This window comes from Osmia lignaria, chromosome 11 (assembly GCF_051020975.1).
Source record: "Osmia lignaria lignaria isolate PbOS001 chromosome 11, iyOsmLign1, whole genome shotgun sequence".
Lineage (NCBI taxonomy): Eukaryota > Metazoa > Arthropoda > Insecta > Hymenoptera > Megachilidae > Osmia > Osmia lignaria.
This window is the reverse complement of record NC_135042.1, coordinates 5,681,480-5,701,564: the sequence shown is the minus strand read 5'-3', so window position 1 is coordinate 5,701,564 and position 20,085 is coordinate 5,681,480. Positions and strand designations below refer to the sequence as shown.

General features: G+C 41.4%; 2 protein-coding genes across 3 annotated transcripts in view; both read right to left on the bottom strand.

Moving 5' to 3' along the window:
- The window catches only part of LOC117604067 (uncharacterized), a 101,799-nt gene extending 90,082 nt beyond the window's left edge, over positions 1-11,717 (bottom strand). For both annotated transcript variants that reach the window (XR_013063018.1, XM_034323754.2), the window contains exon 1: positions 8,625-11,717. Coding sequence is in view for 1 of the 2 variants with exons in the window: in XM_034323754.2 (XP_034179645.2) it covers positions 8,625-9,522 (898 nt within the window). In the remaining variant the exon portion in view is untranslated. The remainder of the gene's footprint in view (positions 1-8,624) is intronic.
- Positions 11,718-16,411: 4,694 nt separating this feature from the next.
- Positions 16,412-20,085, bottom strand: part of Nmnat (nicotinamide mononucleotide adenylyltransferase) — a 36,347-nt gene continuing 32,673 nt past the window's right edge. The window contains exon 5 of the mRNA XM_034323741.2: positions 16,412-16,648. Coding sequence (XP_034179632.2) covers positions 16,642-16,648 — 7 coding nt within the window. The 3' untranslated portion in view covers positions 16,412-16,641. The remainder of the gene's footprint in view (positions 16,649-20,085) is intronic.

Below are 20,085 nucleotides of genomic sequence, written 5' to 3'. Positions count from 1 at the left end.
AGGCTTCGATTTAATTACCGATCGCGTTTCCTTCATCATTCCACGCTGATTCTTTGTAAATATCTTCGACCCATCAATTAAAGACACAAAAGATCTGATTAACATTTCAAGATATTTATTCAGCATCCTTTGCATGACAATGCATCGAAGCTTCGATCTAATCATCGATCGTGTTTTCCTCAATTTTAATTACTTTCTCAACGATAAATGATACTTAGTGTCGTGTCTGAATAAACGTTATGCAAATTTCATTTGCATTCTAATTACTTCGTAATTAGTATAAACGTGTAAAAAGATTTCTTGGTATCTTATTAATTAACGTACACCGATCGAGAGAAACCCGATACAAGTGTACGTACACGTTCGGTTTTGATCACGAAAGCTTCGTAAACGTGATTCATTAATCTGTTAATAATTGCAGACGTCGTTCGATATTATCTGAGGGATCGTTAACGTCGTTGTTGCATGACAAATATCGACTTTTTACACGGTCAATTAATATAGATAAGCTGATGCTTTTAACTAGAAGTCGTTCATAAGTGGGTGACATTTGAGACGTACTGAGAAATAAGATTTCAATAACTCATTAGTGAACGAAATCAACCCACTATATTTTAATTGCAAAATTATTATTTCAAGGGTGGTAAATTTACAATTAAAAATTTTACAACTTTAAAAATTAAATAAAAAAAAATACAAGAATTATACAAAGAAAATCAATGATTTGGCGGTTGACCAATTCAGAATGCATTGTGGATTATTGAAGTTATACAAGGGTAGTGCACGAGCACATGAAGCTGTCCGTCGCAAAGTTCCTTCGACAGTTCAAGTTATAAGAAAATTGCACTTCAACTTCATTCAAACGCGATGTCATGACCCCCTTACAGGATAATTACAAGCTACTCCATCATGTAGATATTACTCGAATACAAAATTTGAAGTATTATAAGTATAAAATGATTCTATATTACGGGCTATTCAGGTCCGACACTTTGACTTTCATACTATATAATCGCTGCAACACGTCATCTTTCATTCTTTTTATGAATTTTTCATTCGATACACTTCCTGTTATTAATTCCATTTAGCTTTCACTTAGTTCTTCCATTCCTTTTTTCTATTCTATGCTATATTGCTTTTTTTCACTTTCTCCTTGTTCCCTGATCCTTACCGTTTACACTCCCCTATCCTTCGAACTGAATTTCAACGATAAAATTTCTTATTCTATAATTATTTTATTAGTTCATTCGCTTTCTCTTTTTATTACTATTTCTCAACAAAATTAATCTGAATTTGTTTAGGATCTTCATGATAGAAACATCCCCTGATTTCTTTTAAAATTGCATTCAACTATATTTATTATTTTTTATTTGCCTAACGATGATACTTTTCTCTGTTCAATTTCTACAATCTCTGACTTTCTTTTCAACCTCGAAATCCACTCTCTCTCTCGCCCTTTCGGTCATATCATTTCCATCCCCTCGCCCTTTGGAGCGCGTCGTTAGAGAAACTCTAGGTGCTTCCTAGACGTCGCCCACGGGCGCCCCAGCCAAAGAAGACGCAGAAGGTGGTCGCAGAGCAAAGCAAGGAAAAGACGAAAGGAGCTAGACGGCCTGTAATTACGCGAAGGTTGCCCGCGCGCGCAACTCGAGCCGCCCAGAGCGACTCGAAATTACTGAAAAATAAGAGCAAAATAGCGAACGTGGATGAAATTATATCCACGTTTCTCCAGCGACACGAAACCGCCGTCTATGCCGTCCACCCGTCCCGCTAATGCGTTTTTAATTGTTCGTCTAACGCCTGGATGAACTCCCTGCCTCAACTTGACCCGCGATACGCTCAAATAACTTTATTACTGCGAATCTCCTTCTATTTTCGAAAATTTTTACCGCACGAATTCATCCTCGGCAAAAATATCGAGCGAGACAGGGATCGCTTGAATTACGCAGTCGGCTAAACAATTAAGAAGCGCCAATTACGGAATTAAGTATGCAAATCGGACGCCGTATATTACCGGCCGCGTTCGTAATTATGTAAATTCGCGACAACAATCGCGACCGGTGCTGAAGGAAACGCACGAACGGACACGGAGGCAGAAAGAACGAGCCACGGTATCGGTTAACTCACGACCGACGCTATTGAAACCTTTAAACGCGTGTAAACCGGCGAGAAACCGTGCTGCAGAAAATTACCATTTCAATCGTGCTGCGAGTAGCTCGGATTAATCGTCCGTGGTGCGATTGAAACGACGCTCTTTCGATGGAAAATCCAACAAGATCCCGATTTTCTAATGAACACGCATACGAAACTACTAGCCGATCGACCTACTAAAGTGACTCCTCGATTGAACTCTGTATCTTTAAGATGCAATTAAATTTTCAATTTCATTTCAGCGTTATTTTATACTCGGACGTGCTTAAGGAAAATTACAAGCCTATTATTTTTCCGAATGGCAAATTAAATCCGAGGATTTACTATTACGATCTATTGATTATGTATAAGAGACAGGCTCGTCAACCGACGTCTCTACAATCGTTTATTCCAATAGCGTTGATGCTCGAACAAACAACGGCAAAGGGAAGAGGAGATCCGCGGACGGAAAGAAATCGGATGATCCGATTGTTCAATTTGCACGGTGGATCGTGGTTCGATCGGTGGAACGACGATCGGGAACAGCGATCGAGCGTGACGAGTCGCTCAATAAAGATGTCAGTCCGATTCACAAAGAAGCGAACGAGCAACGAGAGAGAAATAAAAAAATGGAGATCGACGCGCCATTGTCGGTGTGCAGAGATCGGCGACAGAGACTCGTTCGAAAATCGTTGTTAACAGAAAAAAAAGCAGCCACCGAGGGGAGAGAAGACACGAGGAACCCTACGATCGATGATGTTGTTGAGGAAAAAAAAAAAATGAAAAAATGATTGGGGAGGCTACCGAATGTCATTGTCAATGGCGGACACCCCACGGAGAGAACGTCACGAGGGTAAACGCCTCTTTAATAATGCTGATTAATACGGCATTGTGCCTCGAGTTTTCGGCCAATCAGACGCGTGTACAGTTTTTATTGAAATAAAAAAAACTTTTGAAAAGAGCCTCGAATTTTTTGAATTACCATTTTTCTAAGTTTCTCATTTGATTATAGTAATCATTCGCGTCAACCGATTTTCTAATTTCTCTTTCATTTTCCACGTTAGTTTCCAAGAAATTATTCTTCCACGATATAAATTTGCATGACCAAACAAACGAATCAGTTTTATCATAAAAACTGTTCTTGCATCGTGCCATTCCACGGTTTACAAGTTTCACTTAACAAAAGGGTAATTACTCACAATAGCTAATGGTAATTGCTCGTGACTTAACTACAAAGGCAATTCCCTTTCGTAATATCAATTCCCCGTAAACAGTGTCGACGGCAGGCCAACGGGATTCGCTATCACGTCCATTCCATTTGCGCAACCGTGTATTAGAGGTAATTAGTATTGCAACTGTTCGTTCACCGTAGCAGACGTCATTAAAAAATCACTTCGTGCCAACTCGCATAACGACGCACTAACTGAACAATAAATTCGTCAGAGATCTACAACTCGAAAAACAACGTTTACTCCTCTGCAGAGGATCATCAAACGTTTCTAATTTCATTTCAACAATAAAATATCATTTTATTTTATCTTTATATTTTATCTCTATTCATTCCCATGAATTATTAATTCTAATTTAAAAGCAGATTAGAATTTTTATTTTTAACTCGCTGTGAAATAGATTGACAGAGAATCTTTGTTGTTTCAAGAGCGACCCTATCAGAAAGTCGCCTCTTCTAATTAATACAGATAACACGGTATAATGTAGCGTAATGAAAAATAAAATCGTTGCTCGTCAACTGGTCGTCGATAACGTGACGATTAGGAAATCCCGTGTCTGAAAGAAATCACTGAAGTATAACTTCCGTTATCGAATAGTTTATTATCTGAAGGTTCAGCTATCTCGACGATGTTTCTTTCCTCAAATGAGGTTAATTATAGAGCGATATAATGGACCATAATAATATGTAAACAGTGTAAACGATATAGCGGAATCATAAACGATTAAAAATTTAATATTCGAACGTGAGGCGGAATCTAAATTCCTGGTTAATTAAAGAAATCAAGAGTAGTGAAAAGAAGGTGGAGTTTACGTTAACAACGAAATATGATATCGGCGAATCAGCAGTTTGTAAGTTGCAACAGCTGCGTTTGGGTTACGCACACACTTTCCATCTGACAGGAAAAAGTTAATCGAATTAAAGAAGCAAAACATTAAACGAATCGCTTTTAAATTGCCGCAATTACCATTAATATCAATCTCACTGTTTTCTCCAACGTTTTATTATCAGAAACCACCTTCTTCATCGTAAATATAACGATATCCTGTTTGATCTATTTATTTGCTCAATTTCATCATGTAATATGTAAAACTCAACGGAAACAAATAAAACAGAAGATTACTGTATCTAAATGATGCAATGATACAACAACAATCTCGAATTAACTGTTCTAAACACGAAAAATAATTCGTTAGTTTATCTAGTGGTAAGAAAAAATTGTTTCATCACTGTAATTCGATAATATAAGTATAATAATATGTATGTAATTCCTGGTACACGTAATTGTTTCAAACTTCCCTACATATTAATCAATATTACACTCTTTCAAGATTAATAAAACAAAAATAATTTTTCTTGTTCAAAAATAAGAAAAATTTTCCATAAATTCAAGCATCTAGATTTTCATAATCATCATTGATCTATCATCGACACTTGCAGTCATTGTAATCACCAAGCTCCATCGTTCATCCTTACAAAATCTTCTTCAAAAGAATGTTACGATCCTTATACTTTAAAGTTAGATGAAAATAATAAACCTTTGCTCGATTTAACAATCTTAGTGTTTCTTCTTTAATAATCAAATAAATCAGCAATAATAATTGTTGCTCAGAACGGCTTCGAGGAATTATCTCTTGCGCGAACCTTTGTGCTTCGGCTTATCTGTTTTTGCATCAGCTTAATTTTCGATCACGGTGACAAGCTATAAATATACGGTGATAATTACTAATCAAGTCTGCTATTCAACGCTTTTTACCGCACCGTTCCTGCCTAAACCCATCCGGTTTCATCTACCGCTTCCGCGTAAATTCAACCGGCAGCCTCTTTCGTTCATAGCCGATTCAATTTGACGAAATAGCGTGAAACAATCGCCTGAAGAATAATGAAGAAACAAAATATTCCTTTTTCAATCATTTTAACGAGACAGTTGGCAAGAAGCAAGTCGAAAGTGAATTGACCATACAAGATCAACTGAGACACAAGGAAGAAGAGGTCGCAAAGAAAAAGAGGTTCTCTTGGCACCATTATAAGTCGGAAAGGCCACGTTGGAATAGATTACAGAAAACGGCTGGAGAATTCCTTATCGAACCCATTCCACGTGTTTTATTTCCCTTGTTGCACAGTGTCTACGCGAAAGAGTAGGGTGGAGGATTCGAAGCTGTTCTCCATGGTAATTACCGATACCGACTAATTGCTAGATAAGAGGTTACCTCCTTCCTCGGTTTCCTTTCGCTCGCACCACGCATCGAGCGTGAAATCTCACGCGGCGAACAGTTTTCTGCGCGATCGCCTCGCAAAACGCTCAATTAGCTCGAGGAACAAGGAGACAATTCTCTTTCCTACCTAGTGAACCTCGTTTAAGTTGAAATCGTGCTCGAACTTCGAGTTCTACTTCTTCCTTTTTATTTTTTTTTATCCCCTCTGCATTTAGAGTGATAGGTTGTCCAGTTTGGACAGATAATTGGGGAGCAACGGAAGCCGATCGGTAACGTAAATTCTCGTTTCACGAAAGGTGAAGTTAGTCGGTGAAAAGAAAAAAAAATGGACAAGATCGATAGAAGTAAAGAAATTACGTATAATTTTCTGAGTAAAGAGCGGTAATTTTCGAAATAATATCGAGACTTTTGAAAAATAATTGGACTATTAATTATAATATCATGGATGTCTTTTCTTTTTTATATAATACTGACTCAACAATTTTCTGTTTAAAATCAGTCTCGTTACTCTCCTGACAGAGCTCATACATCAAGCTGATAATTTGAAAATGAAACGAGCCATGAATTCCCTCGTTACACCGAGTTACACCTCGGGGATGCAAGTAGGGAAATCAAGGAAATTCTACGAACTGTCGTGCAATTCTGCCAACGATACGCAGCATCCATTATCCATTGGAAAGCTATTAGATAAGTGGTTGGGTTTTACATGAAGCCACGTTGAAAATACTAGCCTATCCTCGGATACTGAAGAAATAACAGTAATCGGATGGTAACGCGACTCCTCGTCCTGGAACAAGGATCGTTTCCACGAACGGCGCCTCGAGTTAGTTTCTGACGAGACAAAATTGAGTAAAAAGAAACGAATCGAAGGCACATAGTCGCGAAATTGCCCATGGCGTACCGTTTGTAAATACCATAATGTCCTTCAAGAAATTTTAAACCTTCCTGAATTTTTACATATATTTCTGAAAATATCCGATTCTGCCCTTTCGCTGTTCTCCGATACAATTTATCTCCGAAGGTACGAGTCTCTCGTTCGAGTCTCTCCCTAGGAAACGGTGGCAAAAAAATCGCAGGGTGTGCACAGAATCCATGGAACAAACATGGCGACGATTTTTTTCAACGAACCAACTAGTTAGCCGGTTAGTTTCTCTACCGGGTGGTCGTATACGAGACGATCGCGGTAAATTTATGGTAATTGTCCACCGGGACCGGAGACGTTTCGCCTTTACTCGCGTACCTGACCTCGTAAAGTAACTTCGAGCCAACCCGATGACGCCTGATTGCCACCCGATTAGGTATCGAAGCGTCGCCTAACCCAACAACTGAAAATACGAAAAAGGGAAACCCACGGATGCTCGTACTTGGTTCTATTCGATCGACACCAGCAAGAAATCCTGCCAGGAGATTTTTCGATTGAGCGATTAATCTTCCATCGAACCATTGAATATTTTAATGGTGGATACAGTTTCTCTGATGATGTTGAGCAGGATTTTTTTGTTCGATCGATGTATAATTTAGAGTTGAAATTTAATTTAAGATTTCTTTTATTTATTGAATTAAATTTGATTGATTATTGGCACAGGAATGCAATCAAATATAAATGACTGTCATTGGGACAATAGGAATAGCGGTTACGAGAATACTGGTTCTGCGGTAACATATCACATTTGATATCCGTGAAAATAGTAAACCAGCGTTCAATAAATAAACAAGAATCTTCCGTAACAAAATTTCATTTCTAACGTTGAACGATGTTACACGGGTTACGATTGATGATTTACGATCCGTTCCCGATCGTAGATAAAACTAACCAACCGTTGCCGGATGAACGAAGCGACAAGCCGTAAAATTTCAAATGCTCGCGCTTTCCTTCGCGCCTTGTAAACGCGTGAAATTGACAGCGTGCCGATTGAGAGCTTATCTCGAGACGTTCTCATTTGCACGATATATACACACTTATTTGCACTTCATCGTTAATTAAAATTGCTTCGCGTTAAAAGCCATTTATCAACAACCGCTAATCGATATCCGACAAACTGTTACACAAATACATGTTTCATGAAAATTATGAGTTTTCTTGAGATATTATTTTCCCTTGCAATTGTTTTGTAACTCTCTTCATCGGATTGTTACAGAAATGAAATGAAATGAAATTTCAAGAATTATCTAATTAATCGTTTCTTCCTTTTTTAATTAAAAAGCATTCTCGTTTAATCCTTCCTATCCCGTTTCATTGATGATGAACTCGAGTCAACGATGACTGGATGGACCTCTATCTCGAGATTACGATAACTCGACGTATCGTGGAATAATTCATAATTGGATGGGACACGGTTATCACGAACGTATGAATCAATTACGCGGCGACGAGGGCCGAGGCTTGTTTTGCTTCTCGCTCAAACTCGTGGGCGAGATAACAGGGCACACCGTGTGGACAAAACAACAACGTTACAAAATCACGATTACGAAATCTTTGCGTAACTTCTCTTCTAGGGGGACACATTCGAGACGTAATAATTGGTGGTCGATTTTCTTTTCAATTAAATCTTAAGATAATTAAGAATTTTTGTAAAGCCCTTACTTTATATTAAAATAATCTGTGTAATAGAAGCGAAAGTCTACAGCCAGAAATCAGTGTAGGGGAAAGCAAAGATCGTTACAGTTTGTCCAGACTGTATAGTCCAAGTAGTAAGTCGTGAAACATCGCGTGAGCTTCGTGGCGCAAACAGACAATCGACCGACTACGATCTAGCCACGTAAATTAACTCTTTTTTTTTTTTTTTCGTGACGGCAAAAAACCTCTTCGATATCGCGTACACGATAAATACCAAGTCGAACGTGATTTTGAAATAATTCAGAATCCACGCTTCCAATGGTCAAACCGCTAAACAAAAAACTAAACAACAGCAAGAATTCTGTTGTTGACGTCCGTTGAATTGCTTTTGCAATGAAAATAATTTTTATCGGTACCATTTTTCTTATCCTCCATATCCATATCGTTACGTCACTGAACGTCATTCGAAAGACAGGCAAAAATTTGAACGTACCTCCGGGAAATCTGTGAGGAAAGATCCTTCCGTGCCTGGAGAGTAGCCAGGGATAGAGCGGGTAGCTGTCTCTGGGTGGCTGATGAGGATGAGGCGGAGGATGCGGTGCACCGGGTGCGCCGCCATGGGGATAAGGTGCGTGCGGTGGGCCATGGGGTGACGCGCCATGGTGTGCTTGAAGGGCCACGGCAAGGTTCGCTGCTTGGAAATGCTGCGCCGCGGCTAAATTCGCAGCCAAAGCTAACTGCTGCGTGTGATATTCGTTTTGTCCAGTTTGAGGCCCACTCGGACCGTGTCCCGGCAGTCCGTATAAGGATTTCAACTGTTCCGCCGCGACTGCAGCCGCGGTAGCTGCACCGGGCGGCGGTGCAAGGTAATTCGGACTCGGTCTGACCACTCCTGGCGGTGGTTGCGGATGAGAACCGACGGGAGAGTCTCCGTGAGGTATCCTGTGAGGAGGACTAGGGCTGTTGTTGGGCGTCGAACCACCGCTGTGACTATGCACCGCTGTCCGACTGAAATCCAAGTGCGTCGCGGTAGACAAGTGATGATGATGGCCGTGATGATTCCCGTGATGATGATGATGGCTACCTGGGTGAGACGGCGTTCGCCGCGAGTTGGGGTACGATTCTACGGAGGAACTTCGAGACACTGGACGGTCGGAACCCTCGGAATGAGCACCCGGGGATCTCGTGGTGACCCGACGACTACGCGGCGACGATGATCCTTCGACAACGTCCATCGGACTTCCATCGTCCCTCTCGATCTCCACACGTTCGAGTCGGTCCAGACGGTCCTCCCGACCCTGTCCACCACCGCCAACGATCGAGTCGATGCTGAAGCCGATCTTCGGCTTCGAGGGCACCGGAACAATTGGCGTCGGCGCGAGCGGCATCATCGTACGATTATCGTACGCTTGGCCGATGGTTAGCCCACTTTTGCTAGACGTACGAACCCCGAGCGAGCTGCTGCAATCAGGTACGCCGCATCCCTGCAACCACCTCGGCTCCGGCTCTCTCAGCAGATCAAGAATGTCTGTCTGCCGAAGCTCGAACCACGGATTACTCCTCGCGAACACTTTGAATTCACTGTTCGATAACACTGATAAACTCCTAAAGTCCTGGGACAGTGTCCCTGTGAATTTATGATCACTTCGATCAGTCTTCTTTCAACTAGTCTAGACGAATACTATGAACCAAGGTTCATCGTCCAATGGAATCGATCTTGTAACCTATGGAACACTCTCAACTTTTGTTCAGTCTCAAACACCACGATCACTGCTGATCATCGTTAATTCTCTGTAGTCACTTTAGGGATCATCCAGTCCACGATGATCCCTGTACCATCCGGTTGTCACCACTGAAGAGGATCACGAAACCAGTCGGTTAACCGTTCAACCGAGTCGATCCGCGACGCGCACTGGCATCTCACGATCGCGTCTCTCCATCGAGTTTGCCCGCGGCAGCAAATTAGCCGTGCCTGTTCCCCGAAAATACCGAGTCGAGACCAGACCGTGTTAACCTCCAACAGGCAGAGCTCTCCGCGGCTCTGACGGATGTTCCTGGCACGAGAGCTTGCTAGTGTTTGAGCAAATTACAGGCTAAACGAGGCGCGCTTCGATGGTGGTGGGGAGGTTTTCCAAGTCTCCTCTGATCCCCACCACTGGCAATCGTACGGTTTGGTAGAGGGAGGGGGTTAAAATCGACCAGGGATGGGCGGGCTCGGTACAGTAGGAACAGCGACACTAGGCGTACACCAGCCTCGACACGATTGGACGGTTCGGACGAGGTAGAAACTCGCTGGTCGGAACCCAGCCTCGCTGCTCCGAATCCTCGACGCGCGTTACATGTTGCAGAGGGGCAACGCATTAGCCCGCGATGGGCGTTAAACTCACGTTTTTGTCGTGCGATGAAAATGAGTCGTTTAATTAATACGTCTGGACCCCTCTAGCCCTTCTCCTTCTCAAACTTCATCCCCCACCACAGCCGCCTCAGGCGGACAATATCTTCCCCTCTCCCTGACGACTCGCGACGACTCGCAGCTTTTTTCTCCTCGTTCGTTCGTCTTCGGAGTGGCTTTCTTTTTCTCCGTAGGCCCGCTAGAAAGACCAAAGTGTCCGCTCTTTTATCCTCTTCTTTCATCATTTCTCTCCTTCTCTCTTCTTGATTTTCCGCGATGTTAGGTCAAGTGCTCGAGATATAATATTTATATTTTTATAAAAACGATCGCTTCAGGATTGATCGGACTGCTCTGGTTTCGCGTTGAATAATTTCATTGAAGATTTAGGATTTCACCGATGCTCCACTTTGATCTATTCACTATTGCAGTTGCACAGATGCAATTAAGGTGTCAAAACGCGTACGATGACACTTTCTTCGAGCCGGCCCGTTAGGCATCATGATTCTAACTGACGTATCTCGTTTAATGGCTGTGCTTAGAGCAGGTTCCTTCTCGCTAATGACCGGACTCGGGACAGCAACAGTGTCGAAACGTGACGAGAAATTACACGTTCAAAACATATGGAACACGATAGTTTACGTAACTCGGCTTTGCAAACGATATCCTTCGAAGGACCTCGAGATATACCTTTGAAACTATCGCCAGCTGAACTTTTCCTCTAGCTGATTATCCTTTTAACGGTGAAATCGTGGCTGACCGAGATTTTACACGAACGGCAATTAGAAAATTGATTTTTCCAAGTTCTGTGTAATTCTATCGTATCGATTCCCGACCACGATAATTAGCCACGTATGTAAGTAGCCATTCTTGATGGCAGAAATCTTGAAATAGCAAAAACTATAACGTTGGTTCGTTAAGCTGGCTGGTAGGAAAAAAATATGTTCGCTTTGATGATTGCTACCTCTCTTCCAAGTCGACACGCAGATTACAGTGTAAATGCAGCTTCGATTAGGTTTATTTTTCGCATGGTACACGCCCGTGATTTCTGCACGAATGAGTCGGCCTTTTAGGTACTTTGTTATTTACAGTTGTAGAATTATATACTTTTAAGTTCAAATTTGCATCCTGCGATTCCTTGTAATTCATATTTTTGCAAAAATTCATAGTTGCAAGTTGAGATCCTTTATAATCCATATTTGCAAAATTAAATTCACTTTGCAGGATAACACTTAAAATTCTTCCACTTTTTTACATACGTGAAAATAAATACAGCAAAAAAGATATTGAAATGTTTTGATACGAAACACAACTAGTAATTTTAATGAACTTCTCTGATTCTGTTTTCTTATTAGATACACATTTCTTAGTACATTTGTCTTGTTTAATGTGTTAGGAGAAGTAATTCAACAGCTTAATCAAAATCTTGTTTCGAGATGCCTGGGGTAGATATTAAAACTGGTACATTGATGCTTTCTGATCTATAATTAAGATAGTATATCCTTCTTTCTCGATGTAATGTATTCGTTTCAAACCATGTTTCATATTCGTTTGATTACAATACTACGGTAGAAATGAAATCCGATTCAATATTCGATCGATCTTCGGCTTTGAATTCGAGAACGGTTTTTAGTGACTGCTCTAAATAATTGTAACCGGATGAATGTTCCAAAAACGTTACGGAAATATTAATAATTAACGTTCAAGAATGAGATCAGATTGATTTTTCATGAATCTCTAAGAATATCATACTACTTTCCCATCAACTTGAATAATCCTAAAGCAACGAAGAAGAACAACTTTCTATTAAACTTTCAAAGATCAATATATGTACTAATTTTTCGTTATCCTCGTAAAAGCAAAGATATTGTTACACGATGCATTGCCCAACCGCAAAATTCAAAGAATTAATTTATCCCTGTATTAATTTTATATTTACAGCACAAAAATCACCTATCAAGCTACCTTATTTCAGAAGCTTTGAAAATTCCCTGAAATTATTGGAAATAAAAAAAAGAAGTAAAGTCATCTTGTAAAAAGATTAATTGTTCGTATGGAAGGGTAGGTAACAACCCCTGTTATTTCGTAGTAGCAGCCATGGCAGAGGCCGATTTCTCACCCTTAGCGAACGCTATAATATCGCGACCGGTATCACGTTTCCAACACGTGTGTAGGTGTACGACACGTGTAAAGGAAGTGGGGATATTCAACATGGCGACTTTGCACACATCGTACACACCGGTGCACCAATGCGCGAACAGAGCACGCCCGTTCCAACGGTTCTCCGCTCCTTTCCTCTTTTATCAGCTCGTATGTTCACTCCTCCGCTCTTACCGTTTCCTTCGCATCTGTTACCCAATTCTTCCTCGCAAATCGTCAAATTATTCAACAGTTCGATCCATAAAATCCACGTTTCAAAAACCACAATTTTTATTTTCTTTCATTTTCATCGTGAATACCCTCAATTTTTACCGAACGAATAATTTGCATATCCTAAGGGTGATAATGAAACAGAATTAAAAAAATGGTCACGTTTTAAAGGTATTTTAATATCTTGCGTCCAGTAGTACACGAAGGACAGAAACGAACGACGCGAACAAAACGTTTCCCTTTAGAAAATTTGCGTGCACTTTGTACTAAAGCGAAGAGGTGGAAACCGAATAAGCCTGCGAGTCCCTTCTCGTGAACGGTCACACCTGTGAATCCCTTTTAGCCTCTTTGAACGCTGGACGCCCGCGGAGATGATTTTTGCGTTGTTCGCGTCGTTCAAAGAGAGGAATGAAAGAAGAATGAGAATAAATGGAAACGATGTTGAAACGTCAACGATACTTTCGTGGAGTTACGGGTCAAATGTTGAAGAAATACGTTCTCCGTTCGTTTTTTCTTCGGGAGAAAAAAAAAAAACAGAAAAATCGAGCGAAAGGTTACACGAAAATCCGTTATTTCGGAATTAAAACGCTCGACGATTCGTTAGAGTGCATTGTCGCCGCGCGAAAATATAATGGAAGAAAAGAAAAATAATGGCCGTAGTCGCAACAATCGACGAATCCTGTCGCCATTGTATCGCGTATTGTTTGAAACCCTTCGCAACAATGAACTCTTTTTCCCGGTCGCGTTCCTTCCGCTCGAATTTAACCGAAAAATCCTACGAGACTCCGATGTGTTCGCGACTTTTCGATTTCGTCTTTCATCGCTTTTTTTCTTCCTTTCGAGAAGCAAGAAGAGATTGGAAATAAAAAATATTCGACGAAATTGATCCTTTCGTTTGTGGCTCTTTGTACGAGCACAATAGGAAATGTAATTGGATAAAGTAGGCGACAATGGCGCTATTTAACGGGTAGCCGCAGTAGAAATGGATTCGCGGTCAGACACAGTAGAATAATTAAAGCAACTATTTCGGAGCTAATTTTTCAGAAATTCCTAATGAAACTAAGCAATTTGATGAACCAATATCCTTCATCCCTTAAAATCAAAATTAAGAAGAGAATTAGGGATTGCTAAATGAATTAAGACCAAAGTAAAATTGATTGAATCAACGAGTGAATAGAAAAATTTTTTAAAAATATAATTTCAAGAGGGAAGTCTACAACCAACGACCGAAATATGAATAATAATTGTATACAAAAGGTGTCCAGCCCTAATCCTTAGAAATGATCGACGAGACATCGCGTACGGGGTACAATGGGAAGGAGAGAAGTCGACGTACGCTTAAAGATTACATTACAGGCAAAATGGCGTGCTTAATCAGGCCATTTATTCGTCGAGCTACAGGGCCGTTCCGATGTGAAAAGGGAGGAAGGTTTTGTGATCTCCCCCAAGGGCAACCTCTCGTATTTTCTGCATTGTGAGTTGATTCCCATTGTCAAGGCTCGTTGCTCGCGTATCCATTACACGTTACAATTATAATAAGCTAGTAATATCGGAGTAATAGCGCTTCCGGTCCAGAATTCGGACAAAGAATCGTAAGAATTCCGTCCCGTCTCTTTGAAATACAACATTCTAAAGGAAAACTTCAAAGAAATGTGCTATGTTAGCGAGGAAAAAATGGAGTTTCCTTGGCGCCGACTGAGAGTCACTGACGATTCGCGGTCTCCGTATCTTAAATAACCGGCCAGCACCTATGATTTTCTCGGAACAACCGACGGCCCGATTAAATTGATTCGCAAGCTCGAACGTTGCGGCAAGCAGGAGGGAAGAGAAAAGCCGTAAACGAGGCTGAGCACCGTTTTGCCTCGGTAAGTAAATAAGTTTAAATGACCGCATGACGACGCGACGTTAAGTTCCGCGATCCTGAAAGTAGATTCGCCTAAACGAGCCTAAAGAAAAATGGTACCCAGTGAAGCTTCGAAGTTCTGATAATTCGATTCGAGCAAAATTAAATTTTGCGAATGAATAAAAATTTACAAGCTTTCATCGTGATAATCAAAAAAGGCAAACGTTGTTGCTTATCAAAAATATCAAAGAAAATTCCGAAAATACAGATGCCAGTAGGCGATATAAGAGGAAAAGGGAGGAAAAGAATACCGATCAACCGATCCGCTTTTTAATCGCAAACGACAGGACGAGACAATCTCGTGAAATCTCTTGAAATTGTTACTCGGCTCGTGTTATTATCGTAGTGTTCTGTAATCGCGGTCGATATCCCACCGGCGATCGAACGAATACGAAAGTAATTGGGGGAAATTAGGTGACACAGAGTCATTACCGATGCTCGTACAATGTATGTAAGTAAGGTACCTGCTTGAATCCGTAGAGCAACAAGAGGGTACAATATAAAGAGAGAGGTCCGCGAGGGATCGAATGAAGGGTGAACGAGATGGAATCATGTTCGAGGCCATCATCGACGATTACGCATACTTGCTGGCCCATTATGGCTCATTAAAGGGGCCCGATCGGGCTTATTATGTGCTACAAACCACCTCCTCGTCCCTTCGACTGGTTTTATCCTGATCCTCCGCGAAATATAATTTTCGACAAGCACCGAGATAGTAGGAGGGCATCGACCGAAAATTAACGACTCTTTAGGGCAAATTGATCGGCCGTGTTCGCACTCGATTTTTCTCCTCGCTAAGAAATACCATCAAGGTATAGGGGAGAGCGGTAGCGAGATACACGGATCGATAGCGAGAAGAGATCGTCAATTTTTTGAATAAAATCAATTAAATACTAGGAACGCCTATTGTTAAATAAATAATTTTAAAAATCTATTAATAATTAACGTTCATGCTAGCTTATCTCTACGTCAATCCGTATATTCAATAATATGTAGATCGAATAGTTATCATTAGCATTTGAGGTTATGTGATTCGTGCGACCGTAGATTCATACTTGGAAAATTTCATACTAGGCCAAGAAGGATAATTCTTTCACAAACATCGATATACAAGCGATTAATCATTAAATGAATACGATTTGCATTAAATTGTACCATAAGGTAGTTTAATTCGCGGTCAGAAATTACTTTAGAAGCATCCTTCTTTTTTCCCTGCTTGGAGGCAACAGATTGCCATGGCAGGTCTCGTTTTCAGCCGCAATTTAAAGAAGGGAATGTTTACTTACAAAGACGCTGCATTAAGTGTTCGCTAACTCGTTGATACACGCAAGATCCAATGAAACCACGGCACACGCAATGCATCTATTACATTCATCGTTGTTTCCTGTCTGTACGGTTTGCTCTCGAGAGATTCTCAAGTAAAAATTCTCCGACTGTAATCAATCGAGACAAAAAAGGTGAAACTATTTACATGAATATATGTAATAGATATTTACCAATGGTATCGATTATGTGTTTAACATATCAAGAAGGATATTGTCGTAATTACTAGGCATTTAACATTTAATTTACATACGTACCATGTTTGTCGTTCGATCAGGCGTGTTGAAATCTTTTCATCAAAGTTCTCTTCAACCACATCACTGTAAATTACGTATATGTTCGACGCGAGACAGATTCTTTTTACTTATTAGAAACGTATTTAACAACTTTATCATTGAGATGCGTGAGATATTAACGGATATATCGAGATTGATTAACAGGTTCGCGACCGACGCGGGTGAATCGTCCATGTTGACTAGTGACGTATGTCACGTGACTCATCAGGGGGTCCGCGCAAAGCGCGCGCTAATCCCTGTAATTCAAACGGGTTAATGTTAAAATAATGAAAATGGCACAATATTTAATTAAATTACAATTAATAAATTCTGTTTTATTTGTGGAAACACAGGGAGGCTTTTTAAATTGTATAATAAAAATCGTAAAGATTAAATTAATCCCGTAATAATGACTTCAATGACTAGATTAAGTTATCACTGTATAATCATCAATCTTCTTTCAATATCTTAATTCAATAAAAAAATAAAGAATAACAGGTGAATGATCCAATAAAAAGAACCAAGATAGAATCATTAATAAATTACGCTGTCTCAGCTGAAGAAATTTCTGATACGCACGACCAAAAAGTAGTAACAACAAGACAATAAAGTAAACCGTGAACGAGTTTAAGGCTAATTATCCAGCCTCGATTTCAATTAGGAGCTGGACGTTGTCCGTTAAACCACGTACGACGCCGGTTGTTTATGCCAGTCATGAATAACCATAAGTGCTTGCGAGCACATTGCATCACACCGGTCTGCGTTAATTACGCTGGCAATTAGCCCCACTTTCGACGACAGAATTATCCCTCCTCGAACCGATTCTCGGGCCAGTAGGCTTCCAGAATCGCTTACTCTTCCGTTTAATTATAATTGAAACGCGACTGGCCTCGTATCGTCCCGTGACAGCGGACGTTTATCAATTAAAAAAAAAAAAGAAACGGCCAATTACGAGGGGTAGCCGATGGCCAAGTTAAGCGGACGTACATATACTTTCCAATGGACTCGCGTTCAACATCGTTGTCGATGATCGACGTAAATCAGAATCGACACGGTTTCACCGTGAAACCTCGAATTTTATAAAATTTCACGTCCAACCCACGTTGGTCGATAATTCATTGATAAGAATCTCAGGTAAACGTGCAATTAGACAAGTGGAAGTCCTTTATCAAGAAGAGGGATGAAAGGTGAAAAGAAAATCATCGGCTCCGCTGTTGTCTTGGCCGAAAAGCACGGAAATAGGTGGATCGATAAGGCAATTATAATCGATTATCGGGCAAGTGGCCGTGTCCCGAGGACCCTCCGCGTCCACGAAACACGTTGCTTATGGTCCATGAATATCCATGGGGCCCGGGGAGGAAATCGTGTGGCTGGCGTGCTCTGATGATAGGTAACCATGTGTAATGGAGTGCTAACTACCGGCCACCTCGCGAACCAGCACACCTTCTTCTTCTTCTTCTTCCTCTTCGAGGCTATACGATCAGAAGGGAGGACGAAGCTGGCTAACGCTGAAGGGAGGAACGAGAACCTGCTGGCGCGGGGGAGAAAAGGGAGAGACGATAAAGGATCACTGGTCGGAGGGAAAGAGTTGGGTGGAAGGTGAATTCCGATGGCGGAAGAAAGAGGGTGCAGGCCGTGAAACCGTGCAGGCATGCTTGGGTCTCTTAGTTTCTCAAACAAGGGGGCGGTACCTTGCAGACCAGTGGCAGTCAACCGGCAAAACTACTTGCCGAAGAGATTCAGGTGACCCTTGCTCTTCTACAGAAATTTCTATGAAATGGTCATCTACTTAGGGTAATTCAACGGGGGGTGATAATTTCGTGAAAGCTTTCCCTTTTCTCGTATTAAATTCGTGGCGTAGATCACCCGTAACCCGAAGGCAATACCAATAAACTCCGGCGCAACGTGACTCGTCGAACATTAAACGAAAGTTTAAACGTTCACATTTAGTAAATTAGAAGTTACGAAAGAGAGTTTCTGAATCGGTGATAAGAGTCAAACAATGGCTCGTATTTCAACGACCAGAAAGAATTCCCAATTTCAATAAGGCTTTCTATCGACGCGTAAGGGTCTACCGTTCGATTAAAGATAATTATCTATCGGTCGGGAACAAGCGATTTCCAGCCACAGGATCTATCGAATAGAAGCGTGTTTGTTCTGTTGGCGAAAACGAGATTCAGCTCGTTAAAGAATTACACGCTCGAATCACGGTCGAAGCTGGCTAAAACGTATCCGATAGCCGATATTACACAAGGAGATTAATAGATCGGCATTACAAAGTAATTAGCCGGCAATTAAGGGCTGGCCGAGACCGGAGAGTCGGGAACATTAATTGCCCCCCGTAATGATACGTTCGCTCCAATAAACGAAGATGAACGAACGCGACTTCGCGAGCTATCACGCACCAGAATTCCTGAATGCAAGCCACTTTTGCTCACCCCTCCCTCTTCTTATTCAACCACGAAAATTACCTCGGCAGCATGAAGAAAAAAAGGAAACAGTCACGAAGTCGTTCTTCGCTAAGGTATACTGTATAATAATAATATCCGGCAAACCGAGTAAAACACCGTCCCGACGAGACAGAAGTCCAGGGAAATTAATCGATTAATCATCCGGTTCGAGTGGTCGAGAGATGGTAAAGAGTTTAGCTGGAAATCATCGGTGCCAACCCTTCCAGGCATTAATTCAATTAATTCCGTTCGATTATACGCGGTCTGGTTGGCCGTTGGGAAGGAATATTCTAGCCTGTTGTACATGGTATTTCAACAAACAAACACGCGGCCACGTACGCCGATCTACGTACGTATGTATCGCGTAATAATCGGCGTTGATGGAATTTTCATCGGCTCCAACCGATCTGTATAAATATGTAGCAAGTGTGTATATAGAGCGTACGGGGTTCGCGGATTGCGTGAAGACCCTCATCATCGTCATCATCATTATCGTCATCATCATCATTATCATCATCATCATCATCTTCCACGCTGGCGTGTTTGCTCTGCAGCCCTACACGCGAACGAAGAAAAAGTAATCCGTTCGAACGGAGCCCGTCATTACCGGGTTATTACCTAAGTATCGTGGAGTGGAAACAGGGACGTGCGTTGTACGTGGCTTGCGATCGACGAAAAGAAGAAAAAAAAAAAAAGAAAAATATCTCCGAGCATTTTCAAGCTTTAGTTAAAGAACGAATGGTTTTTTAGAAAAAACTGCAAACCACCCCTGGTTATTGCAACGTTCGTATGAAAAATCATTTCGAAAATATACACTCGCGGAGAAAATACGAAAGAGATTGTTCGCAGAGGATATTCAATCGGGCAGGGACGGGGCCGGTGGAAGAGAGAACTGAAATCCCGATAAATCATAACCCAATTTCAGGAACGATATCAATCGCGACTCGCGCCAGCCCCTCGCGTCGTTCCTTCCGTTTTCTCCTCCGGTTCCCTGGACCAGGCCACGATTTATAAAGCAAACACCGTGCGGCACCCTGCAATCAACCTACACAACGCACCTTCTCGGTTTACCGGGGCTGCACCTCACGCTCCTCGGCAATGTGTATCGCCGCGTACGATCGCCGCTTACACCGGCGCGCCGGACGATCCTATAGCTTCGAGCGCGTTTTACACCGTACTTAGAGAGAACTCGCTTGCAGAATAAATTAATAGTTTCTGTGAATAACAGCTGGTACGAAGTTTCG